Below are 18,593 nucleotides of genomic sequence, written 5' to 3' on the forward strand. Positions count from 1 at the left end.
TGGCGACATGCAGACCAAAACACTAGAACGTGTCACATTATGCTTTCTTCTCTCACCAGCCAGTGATCTTTGGTTGATAAATGTCTTTTGAGAGGGAGGTAAATGTTGTTCTCTAAAGAGCGGAAATGGTTCTCCCCATCCTATTTGCTGCTAAATGCCTTCTTTACACTTCCTAGCTACACTAACACAGACACACACACACACACACACACACACACACACACACACACACACACACACACACACACACATACACACACACACACACACACACACACACACACACACACACACACACACACACACACACACACACACACATGGACACATGCTCACACACACACACACACACACACACACACACACACACACACACACACACACACACTGTTTGCTACACTTGCATTTTATAGTGTCAGCAGCAGCATCTGATGATGACAGCATTGGTCGCCAACGTCGATAAGCCTAAATTTGTCAGCGGGTTAAGGAAGCAGAGAGAGAGAGAGAGAGAGAGAGAGAGAGAGAGAGAGAGAGAGAGAGAGAGAGAGAGAGAGAGAGAGAGAGAGAGAGAGAGAGAGAGAGAGAGAGAGAGAGAGAGAGAGAGAGAGAGAGAGAGAGAGAGAGAGAGAGAGAGAGAGAGAGAGAGAGAGAGAGAGAGAGAGAGAGAGAGAGAGAGAGAGAGAGAGAGAGAGAGAGAGAGAGAGAGAGAGAGAGAGAGAGAGAGAGAGAGAGAGAGAGAGAGAGAGAGAGAGAGAGAGAGAGAGAGAGAGAGAGAGAGAGAGAGAGAGAGAGAGAGAGAGAGAGAGGTATCGAGTATGAAGAGATGGGCGATTAGGCGATGGCTGAGTCAGGCCACTCGCAGCTTTGTGTGTCAGACTGGGATGGAAAAGCCAATGAAACACTTCTCTAAGGGTGTCATAAACCCTGCTTTATGGCCGGTTTGTGTAGCCTTGCAGATTAAGTTCAAAGAAAGACGGCTCCTCTTTTCTCCATACGTCTTAAATCCCGTTTCTACTCAGTTTCCTCTGCTGATATATTCTCTGGGCCCGCTGAGAAATATCCCTGGAGTCAGCAGCTGTAGTAGGGCAGCTGTAGGGGGCTAAAGATACATTACCGGAGGGTCTATTTAACTCTTTCAGCATTAATATTAATATTCAGCATATATATAGAGGAGAGTGTGATTGCTCCACTCAAACCATACTGTACAAATGTCTTCTGCTAATTTTTTTATGATTTGTTCTAGTTGCTGGCATTCATAGCTCCTCACGAGGTTAAAATTGCAGCCATCCAAAAGGGAAAACTGCAATCTATACCGTAGAAAGGGGAGGAAATCACACAGCCCAATCAATAGTTCTGCTATGATTAATGCAATGACTTCTCCCTCAGAAACTACTTCCAGGCATTTATCTCAAGAGAGTGTCTGTCTCTACCCTGAAATAAATGGGCCGGGGTCTGAAGATGCCACATTTCTTTTCACTGTTCTCCAATTACAAATGGACTGACTGGCACAGAACCCACGGCTGTCTCGTCTTTGGCCTGTGTGATACAGCCTTGGACTGCTGCAGAGTGTGGTTGTTGCACGGCCTAATTGAATCATAGACTCTATTGTTGAGAAAACGTTTAGCATTACACATAATTTCTTTACACTTGGAAATGTCTGTGCCGCTCTCAAGGGGTCAATACTATTGATCGTTTGCTTTTCCAACATCAGCAATGATCAGATTCAGATACTTGTTGATTGGTTATGTAATTTCTTGCCAAATTAATCGAAATTTCCACCCATTTTGATATTGAAGGACAATGGGTTAGACACTGTATCCATGACTACATACAGAAGACAAAATACAGCAGTGTGATGTGTTCATTTAATTTATTTAGTAAATATCAAATATATAAACAGCATGATGACAAAACAGATTTACTTCTCATGTTACATAGTCAAGACATACAGCAACACAGACACGTCTTTTGTAGATAATCTATAACAATACTTCAATTACAGTACTATACAGAGTGAGCCAAAATGAAGTCGTCTTTAAATTCACATTTGAAAGGCACAGGCTTTGATTTTCTAGGTATTGTTACCTGTGACATGTTAAGCCTTTGCCACTCTCAGAAATGTATTGGCAGGCAAGCACTATCATTTTTTAGTTCACAAATAGTGCTTTTCCAACCGTTTCAATCATCTCAGCAACAGCGTCATCATTATTGTGACTCGAGGTCAGATTGAGTCAGAGTTTGCAGCAAGGCAAAGTCTTCCATCTGTTACTTACAAAACATACACAGTATAAATGCAAAAAAGGGATTCAGAGAAGGTATGCAGATGGATGCTGATATTGAGAGTCTTTGTCTTAGGTTAGAGAGTGTAAAGGGAAGAATAAAAAATGTTGAATAGAGCAACACATAGGCCGACATTAAGCAGCCATTATTTAAGACCACTGAAAAACCTGAGATTCACCTCAGTACAAGTGGTACTTCTTTTTTCTGACCACATGCAAACTGTAAATTAGATTCAAAACCACTGCGAAAATGTGATTTTGTCAGCTGGCCAAAACAAAACCATGCTTGGAGATAATGTTGATGTACAATGAGGTCACAGAATACATACAGAGGGATTGGTCTAATCAAATTTAAAAAGGCAATTTCTTTAAAAAATAGATGAGAAGTACAGCATTGCGACAGTCTTGTTTTTGCAGAATGGACACCAACAAGAGATGAAGTACATCATGAAGCTGTAGCATCCTGTCCAATCAGCACCTGGTCACATCATAAGACAGGCTGAAAGGTCCTGGGCTCCACCAGACTGTTGGACATGTTTCTCAGCTCCGCCAGCGAGTGAACCAGTCTGTAGCCCAGCAGAGAGAGGGTATCGTTGCACAACGTCTGCAAGGTCCTCACTATCTCAAATCCTAGATGCAGCCTCCAGCTCTCTGCTGTAGCTTTGGAGTCTCTGGTAGTGGAATATTTATAGTTCCACTCAGATGGAGAAGGCACGCTGCTGCTGTTGGTGTTTCGTGCGATCCAGGAGCGCACACTATCATCCATCTCCAGACCCACAAACCTGTAGATTTCCCTGGCCTTCTTCTCAGGGTTGAGAGCCAGGTCCTCGTAGCGCACTAGCAGGTAGCGCCCCCGCAGCCACGCTGGCCTCTGCAGCCCCGTCTCTGCCGACTCAGCCATGTCCCTGCAGGTGCTGGTGATCTGTGATAGGTCCACGTAGCGCGGCTGTCGCCCTGTGACGTTCCAGATCTTCCAGGTGCGGTACTGATCCGAGAACGCCGTCATCCGCGAGGCGAGGATAGCCCTGGGGTCGCGCACCAGGTGCACGATCCTCAGGTCCAGCCGCGGGTCCTCCGTCAAGGTGCGCAGGTCACCCACCTCTGGGACACGCACAGTCTTTATAGCCACGTGACCCCGCGACACACACGCCATAGAGGCCAGGGTGAGGTTCAACGTCCCACACTTCTTGGGGCACCAGATCTCATCAGGCTGTCCTGCGGAGGCACCTTCCCTGCCCTCTGGGCACACAGGGGGGGAGCAAAGGGCATGGCTGGAGCTCCGGCGGAAGAAAGACCCAGTAACATGGTCCTGGGGCTCAGGCCGGATGTAGCTCTCCAGGAAGCGGAGGTCGCAGGTGTAGAGGTTGAGGAGGAGGTCTCTGTAGGCTCCCAGCAGCGCCCGGCGATCCAGGGCTCGGCGCAGCCTGCTGCTGGAGTTGGTGAAGGCCTGCTGGACATGGTAGAGAGGCTCGAACACATAGAAGATCCCTGGGTGCTGGTTGAGGAGCTGGCCGGTGAAGGAGGACCCACTGCGCGTGGTGGCAAATAGGAGGATGTGCCTCCGAGAGGGCGTGGCTGAGGTCTCCATGGGCGATGTGCTGTCATCACAAAGAGTTCTCCACCTGGAGTCTATAGAGAAGGGCAGAGGAAGTCTGTATCCATGTAAAACTGTTTTATTTTATTGTACTTTATTATAGTGAAGTATTTGCATGAACTACCTGCTTGTGAATAGGATAAAGGTGATAAAGACATAAAACATACACATAAAAAAAGTTGAAAAAAACACATTGTGGGTTTTGGATGATTTCTTTAGCAAAACACTAAAGAAACATGTGTACATAAACAGACATTTAAATAGTGTATTTTCTCTTGCCAGTGAATTAATAAGAATACATTTTTGTCATTTTCTTGTTTAATTGTATTATTCTGTATTTTTGTTTTGGGGGGGGGGGAATACTGTGGAACCGGTGTTATTTTGTTTGAGTGATGTGCTCTAAGCCAATCAAATCACTTTAGAAGGGGGGTTGCAAATATAACATTTATTGGTAGCACTTGTTACAGTTCAAGCAGGTGTTACAAATACAACAAAATAAAACAAAAAAACAGTGTACACCACCTACATGCCCACACAATCACTCTGTGAAAATAGAAAAATAACTAATAATTAATTTGATTTGATATCTGTTTTTTTTCCCGCTCATCTGTGCCTTCTGTCTGAGGCTTCTGACCTTTTCTCATCCCAGAGTCTTGACTGATGGGGAGAGAAAACAGACAAGATGACACAGGAAAAAACGTTACACACACACACACACACACACACACACACACACAGTGAGACATTTTTACATTATGATGATCACAAATTCCCTCTCAGGGACAACAGAGCTAATTGAATCAGAATATCATCACAACTCTCAGTTGCAATACACCCACCCACACCCCCCAACCATCCACCCACACACACTTTTTGTATCTAACTCATAACAGATTATTAATCAAAATCATTTGAACCACTCCCCTTTAATACATGGATATTTACACCATTGTGAAAAATATTCAGACTCACCCAGTAGCAGGGGCAATTCTTTTTTTCATCAGCTTTCATGAGACACTTGAGGTTGCTTCTCTTTCATACGCTTTGACAGTTCTGGAGGCAGTGTGGCAACAGCAGTCACCAGGCTGTTCTCTCACTCTCAGTCTCTCAGTCTGTTCCTTGGCTTGGTTTCGATTGAGGTGGGTCAAAGCTGAGAAGGTCACTTCACACATACAGTATGTAGATCCAAAAGGCAAAAGTTCATTCAATGCACACTTTCCCAGCATTAGATATTCCTTTCCAACATCACACCAAAACTCTGTCAATGACTTGTCAGCATGTGCCATGTTAAACCCACGATCATGACATCAGATTCTCCTGCAGGCTTGCAGCAAGGCTGCTGCTGCTCCTCCTTTCATTCACTCTAAATGGGTTCCTCACCCAGTCCAGTTTTTCAGACTTTGCTTCAAAGTCATGGAAGTACTGGTTGAAGTCAGTGTCGAGTTTGGACAGATGTGCTTTCCCTATTTTCACCACAGGACCTCTGTCAGCATCAGTGGTGGCGAGATGGCCATCGAGCAGTAGGTCCAATCCATTCACTTTGTCATACATGTTAAGGATGTGTGAGTCCTTGCCTTTAAGCTCATTCAGCTTAGTGAAGACATCAGCAAGATATGCCAGCCGCGCAACCCACTCTGCATCCCCAAACAGGGCTGCAAGAGGGAGGTCGTTCTCTGCGCAATTCATAAAGCCGCAGCAACGTTTTGCCACAAGACAGCCAGCGAACGTCTGTGTGAAGCAGTAGCTGCTCATGCTCTGACCCGCTGTCATGACAGAGTTTGAAACAGTCTGTGGTTCATTGGCCTGGACTGAATGAAGTTAATCACCTTAACTGTGTCATCCTTAACTGCACTTAACTTGGTGCTCATCCTTTTGCTGGCAGGTGCCTCCCGGTGAATAATACATACAATTAAGCATCCACTTAATTTCAGGGTTCACCTTCATCACACGCCCAAGCAACCATGCACTAGGTAGAACTTTGAACTTGAACTTTCTTTATTATTTTTCATTGAGTGTAAAGTTTGTGTTTGTTTGAACCCGAATGTTGTTATTTTGTACATAATACACACACACACACACACACACACACACACACACATAGTATAGCACATAGAATACACATATATATAAAGTAAAATAAACATTTTTGCTATTCCCTTTAAATTGTTGTTCTTTGTATTTTGTTTGTTCTGGGTTTATATACTTACTTGTTTTCTGGGGACATACAATTACAATTAAATACACTTGTATATCTGATCTATTTGTAAACAAGAAGAGTTAGCCAGTTCACCATTAACAGCTAAGACTCAGAATCCTGTTATATCTTAATTAACTGAAATAGTACCTCAGGAGAGGGTTACAAACATACATACAAACAGCCAACCATGAGTGAGAGAAGCATATACAAGTAAAACAGAGTCTGTTTTCATCATAACAGAGGATTGAGAGAAACCAGCTGAAGACTCGAACTGAGAAACCAATTCTCTTGAATAATTTAGAGGATAAACACGCCTGAGTAAGATGTTTGTCTACATATGTTTACCAAGGGAGTTGGTGAGATGGCGGCTCTCTAAATATAGAGCAGATATCTAACATGTTGTAATTACCATTGATGAGGAGTTGATTGCAAAGGGGGTGTTAGCTGTGTGCGGAGATGCTTGACTTAAGTGACTACAGCTGGCCTGCAAGTGTAGATTAATGGAGATAGATTAGAGGATGATTGTAAAATGAATCCCTGATATTACATCTCTCTCTCTCATCTCCATTGGAAAGGAATTCCCGTGCTGAATGATTATCTCTCTCCCTTCCATCCCTGTCTCTGTGAGGTGTTACCGTCTAATATCCCTGCAAACAAACTGAAACTTTCCTCCAACATAAAAAATTCAATCCCATACTAAATACAGTCGATACATTCAAAGAGGATAGCAGTTTTTTCTCATTGATTAAATAACAACTAGCAGTTTCAAACCTGTCAATACTGTTTGTTACTGTTAGAGATTATGTAGCCAAGTGGTAAAATAACTTGTTATAATAGTGAAACCCACTAGGTGGCTCTGTCCCTTTTTAGAGAATTATAAATAACATGTGCAAGGTGCTCTGGGATTACGCCTGCGCAGTGTGTAATAGTGAGAGCAAACAATTACAGTGGCCATGTGGTCATCATTCTAATATTAATTTCCAAACCTCCCTGGTTATCTAAAAAGTCACTGTGTGTGTGGCCGTGATGGTGCATTCTGGATTGACAGTTCCTCTTGTGAGGCATTCTTTCCTATGTTCAATACTTACCAATTATTAAGCAGCCTACAATGTCTTTTATGTGGATTTATGCAGAATCTGTTTGCAGTTCAATGCTACTAGATTTGGTGAGTTACTTTGGCAATAGCTTTGTAAAAGTGTTAGCACACTAATAAGTTAGCAAAAGGGTAATTTTTATAGATTTTCTACACGTTGTGTAAGAGTCCAAAAGCAAACCCATGTAAAATGAGCTGTACTTCCAGGCACACTTTTCAAACTGTCATACTAAGGGACGCTCATCATACTTTTCAATTGTTTCAATTGTACACCATAGTGTGCAAATACTATATAAAACACTGGAATTTAGGGTTTAGACTTAATGGCCCCTTTAGGCTGGAGAGCTGTAGAAATCCTTTTTGATGGGTAAATATTACTTTTCATGTCAAATGTGTACAACAATATATCATATTATGCATCATCTGCAATGTATAAGAGTTCCCTTTGCATTATTTATGCCGGGCGGTCATGCTAGAGACTGTATTGTCACGACAGCTTCTTGCTAGCCACGTTCCAGTGCTCTCAAAACAACATTGTGGTGTTATGATCTGAAGCGTGAGTAACTTTTCTGAATTATCTATTTTGCACTTTTCTTGCAAAACGTCAGTATATGTATGTTTTGTTTAATTTTCTAATGCAATGTATATTATTTGGGTTTTATGCCACTGGATTCTAAATGTTACTGTTCTGAACAGTGTTGCCAGATGTTCTAAGTGTTTTGGCTTTGGTGTTCTGTCTTTTTTTTTGTTTCTTTAGAGGCTAACCACTTATGCTAACCTAACTCTCCAGGCCTTCTACACTATTGAAGAACAGAATTCATAGAACGTGTACAGCCTAAACTAAACCTTGTTGCTGTGTATGAATAATTGGTTGGTGTGTTTGGTAGACGGAGCCAGCTATACCTTTGGGCTGGCGGTTCTGGCAGTGGTAGATGCCCTGGCATGGCCCGGACAGGGAGTCCCTCAGGGTGCGGATGGCCGTGTACTGGACCCCCAGAGACGCACACACCAGCAGCAGCACCGTTTTCCAGGAGCACTCCATCCTGCCCCCTCCAGCCCTACATCCTCCACACTGCACACAGAGGGAGCGACAGCCTGAGCACAGCACACTCTCCCCAGGGTGTAGGCTAGTAGGTAGCACTCCTCCTCGTCACTTGTTCTACCTCTACATGTAGTCGTGAGTAGTAGAAGACCCTCAGACCAAGAACATCATATTGTTAATTATACAGTACAATAAAGGAGATGGATTAACAACAAACGTCACAAGGCTAACTAACTGCGCGTCATAGCTGAAACATACATACAGCAGTGTTATAGTGCAATAGTGTATGTGAGTGAGTGTTACATAGGGGAGACCAAGGACAAATGTAACAGGGGTCAATTGTAACTGCCTGCTTTTATCAAATCAAGTTTAAAAAGAGAGTTTAAAATCACTCAGTAGTACTCCCTGCCTGAACATCTATATATTGGATATCTCACCTCAGCAGGTTTTATTGGGAAAAGTCGTTGAGGAGTAAATGTAAATTTTTGATCTACAGCATTTTTCTCTTTTGTTGTTAAGGTTTAATGTCTATGGATCCTAACATTATCATTACCATTCTGTTGGCTACACATTGACATGCTTGACATGTGTCAGAATTGTGGCAAGCAAGCTAGCACATAATGGGTTGTCATGGCTGCTAGAGTTGGGGGCAAATGTAACACAGTGTTACAATTACCTAGGGGCAAATGTAACAGTGTTGGGCATGTCCTGAGCGCACAAAGACTGCACAGATGGGAGTGACCGTGCTACATTTGACTGCTACATTTGACCGCTACATTTGCCATAACTGTAATCAGTCTGTGGACGGGCATCAGGTTATTTTATATTACAATGGATCTAGCGTTATTTATGTTATTTAACCTACCTGTTCATGAGGTCTAATTAAGATGTCATTTTGTGTTTTGTTTTCTCACTGAAAAAAATATTTTTGCCAAGGATCAACACATCGTTACCATTAAACAGTGCCTCCAGTATTTAGCAATTGAATTTTTAACCAGTCACTGCATTTTCCCAAAATTACAGCAAAACATGTTACAATTACCCCCGGTCTCCCACATTGTGCATCACAGGTGACATGACTAATCATGCATACTGTGGTAATTGAGTTAATAAAACAGCTGTCCTCAAATCAGTGTACTTGCAACTGTCTTCCTTCATCTTCATCTAGTTCCTTCTGTGAACTCACTGATTCTCCTCCACTGGGCTAGAGAGCGCTGGGGTGAAGTACTGGGGCTGTAATGGGCTTCAGAGCAAGTATAGCCTCTGGTCCGCCACTTTAGACTGATGGTAGCTAATCCCATATGATCTAGACAGAGAATGAGAAAGGCCTGCAATTACTCAAAATTGCTCTGGTAAAATGGCCCCAAACACCATCTATTACTACCATCAAAGCCATAGCTTAAGTAAGACATTCTACCTTCTACATTCTGTACATAGAAAAATAAATATTAGGCATTGCCTCCCCCCTCGCTCCTTGTTTCATACGGTATTATCCATGCTTCTTTTAATGGCTCTTGTTCATTGATGTTTGCTTTCATGGCAGGCAGAGATGTGCTTTTGATGTCCCATTAATCACAAACAGCATTCCAAACCATAAACATACCCTGTTGACAAAGGTAATGTAACAGACATATCATTATCTTTTTTTGTGATCAAATGTTTCTTTATTTTCTTTTAAAACAAACAAACATAATGACAAAACAAGACAACAAGGCCACATCCTGCAATCAACGCCCCCAACAGCCCATACAACCACACCACAACACACAAATTACAATATAGCTATCTTACACTACAAGTCGGGACCCAAAACGAAAAAGAAAGTAAATAAAATAACCCCCACCCACCCACCCACCCCAGGGACCAGAGGACAAGTCAGTTACAATTGTGATAACCTACACTCAACTCAAAAGATTTTTAAGATCGACAGCTGTGGATATCCACACATTAATATTTGCCTCTTTAGCACCATGCATACGGGCTGTAGAGAGTTCCAAATAAACAACATCCAAAAAACTTAAACCCATTGTTTAAATGAAAGTGAATGTGGAGGCTTCCAACGCGTGGCAACCATTTTCTTTGCTGCCGTCAGACCAGCAAACAGAATGCGTTTTTTAGTTTGAGGGAGGGGTAACAGGGAAAGATCATTGAGGATCAATACAGAAGGAGAAGGGGGTATAGTCACAGAGAGCAGAGCAGAAAGTTTAGAAGCGACCATTACCCAAAACTCTGTAACCTCTGGACACTCCCAAATCATATGAATAAATGTGCCCATAACCCCCAGAGGACACAGAGTACAATTGGGGTCATTTATGATTTTCATAGTACACATCTTCATTATCTAACTGAGCACATGACTAATAAAAGTGCCATATCACATCACCATACAAAATGATATGACTGATTTGCTCTCTCTGTAATATCTATGATTTTTCATATTCAGGATGTTGAGAAATAAGCGAGTTGAAAGAAAATCTGAGCATGAATGACAACAGATAATGAGACATTTTGACCAGGCTACTTAACACCAACTTGACAAAAATCAATCTGCCATATTCTCCCAGTCCCATTTCACATGTACAGTACATACAGACTCAGAGACAATCAGAGCTCCCAGTCCTCCTGAGACCCAGGCAGATGCCAAGTTTACAGATTAAGGCAATTTCGTCTCTCATACCTTTCCCACTCTATGATCCTTCCCAAATAATGTATATTCTCTCAACAGCTGGAAACTAACCGTGTGTTTATATTGTCTCTGCGGCCACATCTATATTTCATAGAGTAACAGCATTAGAGAGGATGTACAAATACCAAGGGGATGGGCTTTACAATACATCATGCGTTGCATGCTGTGCTGTCTTTTTCTTGAGGAGTTCTGAATTACAGTGGGACCTGAGCAGGTGTTTTGCTAGAAATAAAGAATGAGAAGGAGAGTTAATGACTTCTGTGCATGGTGCTGAAACTGGTATTACATTTGTGCCATTCAAAGCCCAGAGACAGGGGGCGGGAGGGGGGTTCATGGATGTGCTGCATGGGGGAAAACAGGGCAGGGGCTTGTGTAACAGGTGAGGGAAGTAACCAAATGAAATCTAAAAGCAACTGCATCTTAAGTGCCAACATCCCTAAGCTGTGCTCGCTTGGCAGAGACTCTCTCCTCAATGGACGAGTCACATTCATTACAGTACATGTAACATACGGATGGTTGGACAGCACAGTCAACATGATACACATATTTCACAACAACAACACTTCCTCATTTAGGCTATCCCTTTCCCAGTTGCACAAGCAACAGCCTCTCTCTCTCTCTCTCTCTCTCTCTCTCTCTCTCTCTCTCTCTCTCTCCATGCTAGGGAAGCGCACCATCCGGAACAGTGCACAGTGGCAGCAGTGCTCACACAGCCAAAGGCATAGCAGCTGAGAGAGAGAGAGAGAGAGAGAAAGAGAGAGAGAACACTGACAGAGAGAGGAGCTCCCACTGACCCCAGGCTAGACGAACCCCGGTGATATGAGAGAAGATGAATCTCGTCCTATGCCTCCCTGAACCCACAGGAGAGAATATGCATACTGGCACTTTCAGACAATGACAAAGGTCAACCCTTGATCTTCTTCTCTTGTGCATGCAGACTTCACCCTACTACAGAGTAGCAGTAGCCTATACTTGTCTTAATTGGGCATCTTACTGATCAAATCAAACACACACATACGCAAATGCATCAGATCAAATGCAACATCACACATTTTGTCCACTGTACAAAAACACAAAGCACATGAACCCACAGCAGAGTACAATGAACCGATTTATAAGAATAAAGAAACAAAAGGTTCTATGTTAATTTAAGTGATGTAAACATAGCCCAATTACATAAAACATGATTTAATGAAAGAAAGAGTGATGTGTGTAATGTAGAAATATTCATATGAAACGTTCTGTATTTTCGTCATCAACTGGAGCAACAAATAAACACAAGGCATGCACCTGCACAACACAATTACTTCTCAAATTGTGACAACAAAATATGCTTATTCAAAATAGGTTTAAAAAAAAAAAGGAAGGGGGAAAATACAATAAAATTAACTTATCAAGTAAAATAGTGTAGTCAGTCTCCACAATATCCTAACCCATAACGCGTTATTGACCGTAGGCTACACACAAGGCAGTCTGGTTGCAGTCCAGGTAAACGCGAGTTCAAACAAAGTCCATCATCATTCATCACCTACAGTTGCGTTATTTCATTACGTGACGTTAGAATTATAAGGTTCTATCTCCATTTTTGTCAAAATTGAGTTTTTTTTTTTTTTACATAATCTGATTGTTAACTGTTTATTAATGCCTGTGTGGTGTTATTTTTAAAATGTTGTCATTTTTTTGTTAGTAATTAATAAAATACAAAGGTTCCATCTCACAAAACATAATGGAACGTAAAAACTTTGACGCTCAATATCTCTGAACTACCCTAAACGGAGATAGAACCTTATCATTCTAAGCTCACGATTAGAGTAGTAGATAACGGTTCACACAAACGCTGCCACGTGAAGATAAACATAGACCGCCTATTCAGAAATCCGCGCGCAAAATACAAAAGACCAAGACAAAAAAACTGCTTTATCTTACCATGAAAACACTTGGTCAAATCAGCTCGATAGAGGAGAAGCATTAGGCTACTAAATGCATTTGGTAAAGTAGCGCTGTGACTCGTTGTCGATCGAATCCAGTAGGAGTCAGTGGGATGAGCAGCCCGCAACTGACACTCACTCTTTAACAGTGGGCTACTGCGCGCCGGCTGTGGAAAGGCGCGATGGACACTGTGTGTGTGTGCGTGCATGTGTGCGTCTGTGTGCGTTTCTGTGTGTGTGCATTTGTGTGCGTGCGTTTCTGTGTGCGTGCGTCTGTGTACGTGTGTGTGCGTGTGTCTGTGTGCGTTTCTGTGTGTGTGTGTGTGTGTGTGTGTGTGTGTGTGTGTGTGTGTGTGTGTGTGTGTGTGTGTGTGTGCATGCATGCGTCTGTGTGCGTTTCTGTGTGTGTGTGTGTGTGCATGTGTGCGTCTGAGCGCGTGAGTAAGCAGTAGGCATGCCTTCCTGGCGTCATTTACCTCCCATCACTGCTGACTGAAAGTACATTTGTTTACATGTCCTTATGGGAATAGAATAGAATCTCTTCGGCGAAGTCACCGGTAGACATGCATCATTCAGCACACACACACATCCTTCATTGCTTAAGCACTTGTTTGAGTGCCATTAACTAAATCAGCTCGAGCATAAATGGGTCATTACTTCTGGAGGTTCCATCTGTGCCAATGCAAGGACGACCACTTAAACTTTGTTCGAATCGACTATAGAATCTAAACACCCTAATAAGTAGGCTACTAAGATGATTGGTAGGCTACAAGCCACAAAATTGCTTTGCTGATGTAAGAGACTCTCTTTACCCAAGCTCTTATTAAACTGCATTGAAGAATCACACATTACCGGTACACACAATAATTGGAGAAGCAGTCAGTAGTAGTCTCTTGCAGCTGGGTTGGTAGAGTTGGTGGCCAAGGTTTTATGGGTAACCAAAACCTGACCTAACTGATGTATTATACACTGTATAATAACAGTGTATTGTATCTGTTTTCCAGCTTTATATCAATTTACATAAATTATGGTCCAGTGATTGTGGATATAAAAGTAGAAAGTGCAGTATAGAGACCATTTCAAAGAGATACTGTAAGGCTCTATTTTCATTCTCATGCCAATCCAGCAGGGATGACCCCCAGCACATCCAGATCATCAGAGCTTGTTGACTGAAGCTACATCACTGCGCTGCTCTCTCCACAGGGATCTCACTGACTGGACCCTCTGGTTACCTCTCAAATAGAGCGGCAGCGGCTCACACACACAGCTTCCCACATGTGACTCTATGACCCCTATTTTTCTTCATTTCAGTGAGGATGACTGCTATCATAACCCATGTTGCCCTGACAGCCTCATCTCTTGGCTATGTGTGAGGGATGGGTCCCCTCAAGTCTACTGTAGCTAGGGGTTATTTCGAGGTCAGAGGTAACCTTTGACAGCTCAATTATTCCTCTGTGGTTGATAATGGCGACCAGTGTTTTTAGAATCATCTCCCAGTGTGACAACGTTCTGAGAATTGACAACGTTCTGAGAATGGCTAGATACAATCTAGGACTTGTTTCTTTTCTTTTTTTTAATGTATCTTTGTTTTTTCCATCATTGCCACACTGGGTTTGCATTGTAGCATGTGCAGTCTGCTAACCGTCCTCTTGGAAATGTTCATTGCTCTGACAGTCTCTTTATTTCCGGAGTCGTTGTGCCCCTCTGTGACTTGTATATCAAACTTTTAAGCAGTAAGACAACAGATGAAAACAAAGCAAAACTAAATTCCGAGCAGGGATTTAGAGCACTGTCTATCTACTTTACACAGGTCAACCAGTTCTGCAGCTCGATGCAGGCCAAAGACAGATTTTTTTTTCAGCCAGAGCTTTACTGTGCAAGGCAAGTGCACACAAAGTAGGATGAGCTGCCAAGAAAACTCAGTCTCTTGCGCTCTTTCACTCTGGTACCCCATTCCTGCCTACCTATAACATCGATCCTCAGCTCTAACCAGCATTACGCCCACAACTCTCCACAGAGAGGACTTATTTTAGTAGGGTTTCGGATGGCCAATAAGAAAATAGTTATTTTTTCTGTGTGTGAACTGAATCTCCCCTGGGTCTCCCTGTTGCCTCATCATGCCCACTCTTGCTCGCACCCCCACAGTTATACTGCCAGCTGCTGTTCTTACACTACCACAAAGGCTAACAGTTAACAGTGCCTCTCCAATAGACAGGATTCCAACGGCACTTAAAGAGGAACCATCCCTCCAGTCAAACCCGAACATTTTAAGATGAAAATCCATGTTTTAAGTGTATGTATATCAATAAACACAGTTTTTTTAAATCAGAAATAAACAATTCTGTTCTCAAGATAGATATTTATGACCAAAGTCAAAATCCTTATAATCAGAGATATGTCCTTTAGATGACGTGCAATCGTCAAAATCCTTATAATCAGAGATATGTCCTTTAGATGACGTCATTGACGTTTTGTAGTCAATTTGTAGTGTTGCTAGCCTATAGCAGAGCAGAGCCACTGTCATGCCAAATAGTGTCCGCCTACCTAAATTTGTCTGTGTAATCAGGTCTTTCAAATGCCACGTTGCTATGCCGACGCTTGCTAATTTCACAAGTAATTTGCTACGCTAATGTTACCAAGTTGACTAGTTTATCAAACAAACCCACATCACATCAACCAATGTAGTGATAAATATAATTCCATAACTGGATACCACTTAGTTTCCAATAATAGCTAGCTAGCTAGCTTACTTATTTACTTATCATCTAGCAGCATGCCAGTCATTTCACAGAACTATTACTGTCCCAAATGTATGTCACAAGATGATGTCACAAGGACCTAATAATAGGATGGGAAGTTTGCGTGCATGTTGATTAGACAATGAAGTGAGTTAGCTGATGAGCGAACTAGTCATGGGATAGGCTGTTGTACCCTTTAAAAACCCCTGGGTTTACCCCTGGTTTGGACTGTTGGCGAACTCTGTTCTGTTGAGCCGGTGTGGGTGGGTGGCTGGCTGGCTCCGTCTGGGCATGGAATGAGAGCTGCCGACAAGAGACTTACTGGTGGAGCCGAGCTGACCCGGACTGATCACGGGCTGCCGATGGGAGGCGGCCTGATAGAACCGGGCTGACCTGGGTTGATTGTAGGACTGCCGCCTAGAGACTCTCCAGTGCATCGTTGGAGGCGGAGCCAACGCTGACATCACCGGCGGCAGGTCCCATATCCAGGCAACCAGAGACTCTTTGTTTATTTATTTAATTTATCTTTTTGTGGGGTAGCATTGAGAGTGAGAGCCTACCCCACTCACCCTACTCCGTGTTGTCTTTTCCTGTCCTGTGTGTCTTTCCCCCAAACTCCCACCTAGTCCAGTACTTTGTAGGTCCCTGTAGAGGGGTGGGGAGTGAAGGTTAGTGCCTCGGGTGGGTGTCTATGGGAGTGTGTCTCACGTGTGCAGTGCAGTGCCCTATTGGTTTTGGACGGAGTGCACTTCCCCTTTGCAGTGCCATACTAATATCACCAGAGTGTAGTGCTCCCTCTCTTGTATTTGCAGTGCTATATCGACATCACCAGAGGAATGTTCCCCCTTTGTATTTGCAGTGCCATCCCCATGTCATCCGAGTGTAGTGTGGGTTTTCCCCTGTTCACTATTTGTATGGCCTAATAGCTACGTGTAGGGGCTCCCCATTACCCACATTGTTAGCTTCAGGGAAGGGGTAGTGATTGTGCTGGGGGTGGGTTAGAGGTGCTGCATCAATATTCCGACGGACCGTTGTGCCGACAGCCCTCCGTGCATGTGAATGCTCTCCGCTTCTCTATTACGGTACATGTGGGAAGACGGTACATGTGGGAAAACTACGGTTAGGGTTAGGTGCTACGTCAACTTGGTACATGCTGGCATGTCTAACCCTAACCCTAATCCTATCCCTAACCCTAACCCTACCCCTAACCCCAAACCTAACCTTAACCGTAGCACCCTAGCACCTAACCCTAACCCTAGTTTTCCCACATGTACCGTCTTGTCAGCTCTCGCAGAAATCCGCTAATAAACTGTCGGCATCGTGGTCCGGCACAGCGGGTGGGCCCCGGGTTGGAAGGGTGGATCTTAAATCAATGTTTATCATGAATTTGTAATAAAGCTGATTATTTGTATATGCTTGTCCTGGTCTTCTGTGTGAGGGTGTGTGCAAATAATGAGTCATACATTGAAATCTAAAAAAATAGTTGATGAATAGTTGATGCTTATTTCAATGTTGGTACACATCAAACGAAATACCGGAGAAACTCGCTCTGAATCCAAACACACTGCTAGTAGCTACTAGCTGAAAATACTAACAAATTAATACATAGCTAACTTCACTATGAACATCTAACTGCATGTTTAGCACATCACAACATGCTGATAGAATATCAACATGCTAAAAACACATAACTACACATAATTAAATGATCACACAGTCCTTGCTTTTGAACACGTCCTAAAATGTACGTTGGTTTACAAGCCATGTAACACTTACCCAGTAGCCTATGGCAGATAATACAGTGAATCTTTAGTGATCCTAAAACTTTTTGTTTGTTATATCGATTGGGCACTCAACACAAAAAAAACGGAAAACACATTTATTATGTTGTGTTTTTTGGTCATTTTGCACGACTTGAGAATTGCCGACATGCGGATCTTTTCACCAGACTGTGTCACATTTTCAATAAGGTAACAGGAAATCTATTGATTAGGAAACTGATATAATGTTGCCCTATTATTATTATTGAACCAATGAAAATGCTACATGTGGGAGAGACAATATGTTGTTTGTCAGTATGTTTGTGTATGACAAACCGAATTTTGGTGTGGGGGGATGGCTGAAATTGGCAGAAGGCTATCCACTAAATCCAATTAGTGAGATTCTTTCAGGACAGGACTGCATTAAACAAACATTCAACATGGTATTCTGCCTTGTTTGATGCAATGTTTTACGAGTTTCAATGACATTCTAATCAGATTTATGCTTGGGGGAAATCAATGTAGTTACCTGGTACTACTTTGGCAGTAGCAATGCACAAATGCTGAAAACAAACGAATAGGCATGACAACAAAGGAGGGAAGCTACTCTACATCAATGCTGTTGGAGCTGTGGCTGGTCACCAATGTTTCACTGTCCATGGATGGGGGGGGTTGTTGCTGCCCTCTTGCATATTCAGTGTCGACATACATGGGAAATTCAGATTGCCAGGTATAACACATGACACACAACCATTTTCCAAGTATATAGCCGCTACAAAACTGTACTTTCTCTGAGGAGAGATTTTGGCATGTAGCCTAACTTAAGTGCAGTTGAAATCCTGTCTATTGGAGAGGGCCACTGCTAAGTTAGCCTTCGCGGAAGTAAAATGGAGAACAGATGAACAGATCAAAATAGACTGAACCATCCCTTAAAGGCTCTGGTGAGATGTGAGATTGTTCAAGATAAGCTTTATATGAGATCATAATACATCTAGGCTGGGTATAACATCTCAAATGTTCAGCTTTTTCCTTTTGGTTAGATCTGTCAATTAGATCTGCCAGTCAGACATTAGAAAAGGAAAGTCTCATCTCAGAGGTTTTGCTGAGGAATAATTTTATCTGCAAGGGATAGTCAGTTTCGCTCTATGCTTGGTCTCCCTCTAGTGAGTAAAAACAGCCCCCCTGAGCTGCCATGCAATAAGCAGGTGAAAGTAAATCTCACCCACCAGTATGTCAACAGAGACAGCTAAATTTAATCCTGCAAACACTCACAAGG

At 42.8% G+C, this 18,593-nt stretch overlaps 1 protein-coding gene across 1 annotated transcript; it reads right to left on the bottom strand.

Moving 5' to 3' along the window:
• Positions 1-2,766: 2,766 nt before the first annotated feature.
• Positions 2,767-8,226, bottom strand: LOC308170280 (carbohydrate sulfotransferase 1; the record flags this gene model as incomplete). The annotated part of the gene is made up of 2 exons (XM_080545048.1): positions 8,067-8,226; positions 2,767-3,908 (listed from the first exon to the last, which is right to left on the bottom strand). The coding sequence occupies exons 1-2, from the start codon at positions 8,203-8,205 to the stop codon at positions 2,767-2,769; spliced, it is 1,281 nt and encodes a 426-aa protein (XP_080401174.1). The 5' UTR covers positions 8,206-8,226.
• Positions 8,227-18,593: the final 10,367 nt, after the last annotated feature.

Source organism: Nansenia antarctica (genome assembly GCF_963989245.1).
Source record: "Nansenia antarctica genome assembly, chromosome: 14".
NCBI classification, from domain to species: domain Eukaryota; kingdom Metazoa; phylum Chordata; class Actinopteri; order Argentiniformes; family Microstomatidae; genus Nansenia; species Nansenia antarctica.